This window comes from Notolepis coatsorum (genome assembly GCF_963971535.1).
Source record: "Notolepis coatsorum genome assembly, chromosome: 2".
NCBI classification, from domain to species: domain Eukaryota; kingdom Metazoa; phylum Chordata; class Actinopteri; order Aulopiformes; family Paralepididae; genus Notolepis; species Notolepis coatsorum.
The window spans coordinates 78,381,894-78,389,393 of NC_140166.1; the positions used below are offsets into that span (position 1 = coordinate 78,381,894).

General features: G+C 43.6%; 1 protein-coding gene across 1 annotated transcript in view; it reads left to right on the plus strand.

Moving 5' to 3' along the window:
* Positions 1 to 7,500, plus strand: part of gas2b (growth arrest-specific 2b) — a 48,912-nt gene that overhangs the window by 29,923 nt on the left and 11,489 nt on the right. Inside the window, 2 exon segments of the mRNA XM_084308026.1 lie at positions 171 to 726; positions 2,398 to 2,505. Coding sequence (XP_084164152.1) covers positions 171 to 726; positions 2,398 to 2,505 — 664 coding nt within the window.

Here is a 7,500-nt window from a genome sequence, read left to right on the forward strand (position 1 = left end):
TCATGTCAGTGTTGTCTCTACGTCATGTCAGTGTTGTCTCTACGTCATGTCAGTGTTGTCTCTACGTCATGTCAGTGTTGTCTCTACATCATGTCAGTGTTGTCTACGTCATGTCAGTGCTGAGAAGGTCTTGCATGACCACCTCCTCTTGGTCCCATCTCCTCTCTCAGGTACGGGGTGGAGCCGCCAGGACTGGTGAAACTGGAGAGAGAGATCGAGAGGGAGGAGAGAGGTTGCCTTTCTCCATCATCCCCTCTCCCGTTCTCCTTCTTCCCCGCTCCTCCTGCACCTCCCTCACCGCCGCCACCACCTTCTCCTCCTCCCTCCCCGCTGCCTCCCCCTCCGGCCACAGCGACCTGCCTCTCGGACCTCTCGCCTCGGGCCCCGGTCTCCTCCGGTCTCACCTCCACCTCCACCTCCACCTCGACCGCCACGTGCTCGTCCTCCACTCAGACCTCACCCTCCACGGCCACCGTCTCCACCCAGACGCCGCTCTTCACCTCGTCCACCACCGCCACCAACACCTCGTCCAGCTCCACCGGTAGCTCAGTGCCTTCCGCTCAGGCCGCGCCGCCAGCCCCGCCCGCCCCACCCGCCCCGCCCGCCCCGCTGACCACCGCGGGGGGTCCCACAGCACCGTCCCCTGTCCCCTCACCTGCAGCACGGAGCCCCAGCAAATCTAAGGGGCGGAGAATCGTGAGCCCAGAGAACGTCTTGGATGATATCGTGAGTATATATGGCATAGCATTACAGTATAGGCTTGTAGGAGTATAGTAATATAGTATATAGCAGCTTAACATAGAATAATAATATATTAAAATATTGTATAATACTGTATACCAATATAATATAGTGTAGTATAAACAGTATGATTTAGTTATAGTATAATACAATAAAAAGAATACAATTATATAGTATAGTATATAGAAGTATAATATAGAATAATACATTATATAAATATATAGATAAATGTGTGTGTGTTTGTGTGTGTGTGTGTGTGTGTATAAATGAATGAACCTCAGTAAATAAATATGCAATTCAACTGATAGATACACAAAATGTATTTATTCATGTTAATTTAATTGTGTTGATGTTTCCATTTCTGCAAAATAAGTATGTACATTTTGTTTGGTTTGGTAAACATTGCACTATGAACAGTCTATCACAGTGTTCTTACTGTATGTGTGTAGGGGCAGGTACAATAAGAGATTTCTTCTTCCTGTTCCTTTCGGCCATGGAGTTTAGTGGATCATAGTAAGCGAACTATATGTACTGTTGGACTGTAACAATTCCATGTACGAATAAAAAAGAAAATGGAAAGAAATATGAACGAATTTGTACCACACCGTTTCAAGTTTCTTTAATAGTTGTCATACAGAAGTACAGAATACTTTTATACAAAATGCTTCTTACTGTTACGCTCCAGAGACTGTGCAAGACAAGATAAGTATGAAATAAAATAACATAGTATAGCATGTAAATTAGAAGTAAAAAATGAGGTCACAGTGTTCAGTATAGACATATGTACAATGTTCGATGCAGAGTAGACGTAACTGAGTTACCATATAATATACAATACTGTGTAGTGTACTAATATACAATACTATATAGTGCAAGGCAGAAATAGGATGAGGTGCAATTTAGGTACAATTTACAGTAGGTGTACGAGTTGTAGTGCAAATCCTTTATCAATAAATATAAAGTGTGTTTGTGTGATCTAAAGTGTGGAGAGTGGGTGCTGCAGTGTGTTGTTTGTTTAAGTGAGTGTGTGCGTGTGGGTGTGTGTGCTGTGTGCATTTGATGGTTGTTGTGGGCTGAAATGTATTATATTCTAAGGTTTCTGACTGCAATCAATTTGGCAGTCAATGTGTCCAGCTCCAAAGACTAGTGGCTTAGAGTAGCCTACAAAATGTTTTTTTTTTTTTTTACCACGCTGTGTTTATATTATATATAAGATCCAATGCTGTAATATACAGTATTAAATACGTTTATTTCAACAAAAGCGAGAATTCTCCAGAAAGAGAAGCCTCCTATATTCTCGGTCCTCGCTCCACAACGGTGGAACAAACTTCCCACCACGTTTCAATATCTGAAATGAAAGAAGATAAAAAAAGAAAAGAAAATAACTAACCTTCTTACTGTCTTCTATTATGCACTCTTCCACTAATTATTATTCCTTGCCTATATTACTACCTACTATACTAATATGTCTCTATGCACTCAATACTGCAACGCCCAAGTTTCAGCACTGTTTGATGAACATTGTTACTCAGCTGAAAGAGTCGCACCCTTCCTGCTGACTTGTCGTACAGAACCTGTAAGTCGCGTTGGATAAAAGCGTTCAGCTAAATGACAACATGTAAAAATGTAAATGACTGGCTGTGTGTCTTGTTCCAGGTGAGGAACATCATAGAGAACCCGCCGTGTCGCTGTTCCGCCCAGTTCCCCGTGGAGAAGCAGCCTAAAGGCCGCTACCGCCTGGGCGAGAAGGTGCTCTACGTACGAGTAAGTAACGCTGTTTCATGACACCATTGTTTCTACTATACATTTTCTTATTTTTGTATTCTATTTATTTTTGGGCTTTCTGTATTTTTCACCCATCCCACTGACTGACGCTCTCTGATTGGCCACTGACGCGTTTGGCCAATCCGTGACAAGCTGTGTCTTTGCCCATTTCCTTGTCAAACAGCCTGCAAACTACCTGGCGTTCTATCGTCCACGCTCTAAGACAAACTCTAACCTTAACCAACTTCAAAGAGTGCCTAAGCCTAACCAGTGTAGAAACAGGCGTCGGCCAATCAGAGAGCGTCTCTGAGAAATGCGGCTTGTTTGTGTAATCACGCGACCAGGACACATACCCTCACCGGCTTCCCACCCGCTAACACCGCCAGTTGTGTTAGTAGGGACGATTGACCAAGCCGGAGGTACCGCTGACAGCTGGATAGTTTAGTTTAGTTTAGTTTACTCAGTTTATTTGATCAGGGACAGTGCATATCAACCAACAGTTATACATTTATAAATTAATACAAATGAAAAACTGTAAATATGCCAACATTTGCATGGGTTGCTAGTTTGCAGTTATAGTCCCTGGGCTAGATGTTTAAGCCAGAAAGAAACAGAAAAATACAAGGACATTAAAGCGAATACATTTGATCCCAGAGTCTCTGCAGTGGTAGGCGAGTGCTTAGTCCACTGCGCTACCCAGCTCCCTACTATCATTTTTTAAATCCCATTTGTGGAATGGATTCGCTCACATTCAGTGAGGTTTTACAACATAAATGTAGCTACAATAGCATCGACTCTGTGAGTTTTATTTGTCACAGTGAAACGCTTGGTTCTGTATGAGCCTCCTGAGATTGTGCTTCATACAGTAAAGAAAGTCAAAAGAATAAAGACCAAACACTATACAAAATATACAATATACAAAACTAAAGTACAAAATGCAAACAATGCAAACATGCAAGAATGAGGTAGAGATGTATAGCACATCTTTTTGTAATAAATACATAAAATATGATGTATTGTTAAAAAGAGTTTAAAGTGTCTAAAGTGAATTCAGATTCGGACAACTTTATTGATCCCGCGTGGGGCAATTCATATTTGCAGCTTCATACGCAACAAGCAACAAAGACAAACAAACAACAAAACAAAAACATAACGACAGCACGGCAAAAAAAAAAGAAACACTCCATGTGACACACAATCCAGTAAAAGTAAAAGTAAAAACAGACAACCAAGTGCAAAAGGCTACTTAAAATGACTACTGTCTGTGTTTAAAAGTCTGATAGCCGAGGGGACAAAAGATTTGGCGTAGCGGTTGGTCCTACTTGGTGGGACGTCATAACGGCGGCCAGAAGGCAACAGTGAAAACCGCTGAGACAGAGCATGGAGAGGTTGATTTGTGATGCTTGTCCCCTTCTTTGGTCCGTCCAGAGAGAACATAGGTCTCTCTGTTTTACTCCAATTATTTTGGAGCACACTTTCACTATGTACTGTAGGCTGTTCCTATCTTTAATAGACAGGCCACTGAACCAGCAGATAAAAGAAAAAGTTAGGAGGCTTTCAATAAAATAACTATAAAAAGTGCTCAGGATCTTCGCACTAACATTAAATTAGTTCAGCTTTCTCAGCAGGTAGATCCTCTGCTAACCTTGAGACTCTGTTAGCGCTTGCCTGACCGCAGCCGTGCAAAGAGGCTGTTGTTTGGGTGGCCCTGCAACTGACCTCTATACTCTTGGTTGTAGAAATAATAGCTACAATATTCCAATTTCAAAGTGAACCCTGACTGCTTTGCCCGGGGAACATAACTAGCAGTATGTGCCACAGTGGTCGTCGTCACGATATGAAGGGTTACGGGGGTGAAAACCCACTGAGTCAACAGCAGATTTGTCACCAAAAGCTGTTGATTTGCATCTGTTCCCTTCAATTATACGGCGCGAGACTCAGGAGGAGCGGGAAATGGAATCAACTTCATCAATCCCCAAAGTCACACATCAGTGTGGATCCGTAGGAAGACTTGCTCCGGTAATGATCTCGTCATGGGAGCCGCGGTTGCTTGGCAACCAGGAGCGAGGCGAAGAATAGAATTGAATGACAATTAAATCTCGTTCGATGTATAGAAGACCATGGGCGATGGGCATAGAGTTCACATGGCTCACACCTTCCAAAGGGGGGGAAAAGAAGCGTGTTTATAAGAGTGGTCCTTAAAAAGACAAGACTGTAATGCTGCAGCTCAATGGCCCGCTGACTCTTGAGTGAATGTACGAGCCCAGCTGTGTGGGCGCGGGTTCAATCCCCGGTGGGCGCATTCTGTACTCTCTGTAACCCTTTCTGATTCCCTCCTAGCTCAACAAAGGTGACACACAAAAGGAAGTCAGACTGCCTTTTCCTTTCAAAGAGGTCTCATATAAGGTATCAATACATTAAGGTATCACCATTAGTGAGCTCACGTAGCCTACAGACTGTACTACATGTGTTTTTGTTGTATAGCCTATAGGGAGGTGTAGTCTGACGTCACTTTAGTTTCCCGCGCGGTCCACCCGTTTAGGGATTTATCGTTGGGAAAATGTATTATCGGCTATTGTAATAATTCTGCCTCACGAACATTGGCACGCTTTCCATTTTTGCACAAAATGAGTTCCCTTCTATCACTAACGTCATTGTTTGAGCATTTTTGGTTGAAATAAAGTTAGTTATATAACGTTTTTAATTTGTTGTTAAAAAATAACTACACTTACAGCCAGCCAGGAGTATACGCTCTAGTGACGTCAGTCAGCAGCGCCAAAGTGAGTGTAGTTCCTCAGTGAACGAAAATATTTAGCTACTTTTATGATTAATTGCTCATTTTGGTACACCATGCCAATGTTCATGCTTTATTTGTTTTAAACGAGACGATTTAGAAATGGGTCCATTGGAAATACATGGCAATTTCAAGGAGGGTGGACCGCACGGGAAACACCAATGACATAACCACTACACCTCCCTATTGTGAGCGTACTATACATTATCTTAGTGGAGGGGGTGAAACATGCATACAATGGACAATATACCAGGCCTATATGGATTTCCACAGCAAAACATAGGGATAAATACAGTGATATATTGACTTGAAAGATAATTGATTTGTTTTTGTTTCTTCAATGAGAAGAGCGCCCTCTTGAAGCATAGATTTACAGGCTAGTATGGTTTGGACGTAACAATACATCTCCCACAATGACCAGACTGTCACACACACACACACACACACACACACACACACACACACACACACACACACACACACACACACACACACACACACACACACACACACACACACACACACACACACACACACACACACACACACACACACACACACACACACACACACACACACACACACACACACACACACACACACACAATTTAGCGTTGACTCACATATTCTGTGGCTAATTGGTCACCAGCTGAAACCCATTTAACGCTTTGCTAATCTTATTGAAAGCCCCATTGACTTGACACTCCTCGGTCGGCGCGGCTGATCGATGTTGTCGCACACGCTGTCAGCTTGAGTTACGGCTACGTTTCTATTTTCTCTCCCTCCACGGCAGGCAGACAACATATTTTTATTACCTGTTTAGAAATAATGGCTGCCTTTGAGTCGGGGAACACCTGTTTCTCCCGCGACGGCCCAGTAAAGCCGGCGGAGAACAAGGGACGACATGCCCTGACACCACATCAAAGGAGACAGAGGCAATAAAGATGAGATTTGCCAAAGGAAGGATGTTGTTGGTTTATGGCCAAGTTCAGCAAAGATGTGTGCATGTTGACCTTACGGGAAAACTAAGTCTCAAGGAAGGGAGAGGAACACGTGTTTGCCCGGGGCTTTCTTCCACATTCATTCATTCATCCTGTTCACAGTGACGATCATGTAGCTACCTGAACGTGTTCAATGCTCAGTGCTGTCTGTCAAACATCCAACTCGTTCATATTTTGGGCGAACGTGAACTGAACGCACTGTATTTCCGCTAGATGAACGTAATTGTGAACGCGTTCATTCTCGGCACTCTATCACAGTATAACTTCGTTCAAAAGTGTGCCAGATTAGGAGCGGCTGGGTAGCGCAGCGGACTAAACGCTCGCCTACCACCACAGAGAATCCAGCTGTCAGCGGTACCTCCGGCTTGGTCAGTCGTCCCTACTAACACAATAAGGCAGTGTTAGCGGGTGGGAGGCCGGTGTGGTATGTATCCTGGTCATTGTAAACAGCGACCCCTACTGGTCGGTCGGGGCGCCTGTTCAGCAGGGAAGGGATCTGGGGGAGATAGTGTGATCCTCCCATGCGTTACACTCCCCCGGTGAGAGTCCTCGCTGTCAGGTGAAAAGAAGCGGCTGGCTGACTCCACATGTATCTTCTCCCTCCCCAGGCCGACAGTAGGGGGCAAAAGCGCACAACGACCAGGAAGGGAATTGGCATAACGACTAAATTGGGATGGGAGAAAAATACGGAAAAAGGGGGAGAAAAAGTAGATACAAAAATAAAAAGGAAGGGTTTCGGTGTGTGCGTGTTGCGCGCGGAGAGAGAGACTCCTTCAAGGCAATGGTAGGGGAGACACTGATAAATAATCACAGTGTGATGAAAATGCCAGTATTCTGATTGCTGTCTGTTGTTCTATATGGGTTGTGGCAATACTTTTGACGAATAAGCAGCAATGTATTGAAAAAAGAACTATAAACTATAAACTAGTTCATTTTTTAAACCATGAACTTTAATGTTTGAATTATGAACTATGAACTGAACTCGTTCATTTAAAAATGTGTGAACTGTGAACTGAACTCGTTCATGTAGAAAGTGAACCTTCCCAACACTGCCTGTTCACCACTTGTGTTGTTGGACCTACTGTCTTCAGAGTTTGGTTTATGTAGTAAAGTTGTCTCCTTACATCCCTGCACTCCTTCAAATCCCAACTCAAAACCCACCTTTTCACCAAATTTGTAAATGACTCTGCCTGATTTCCC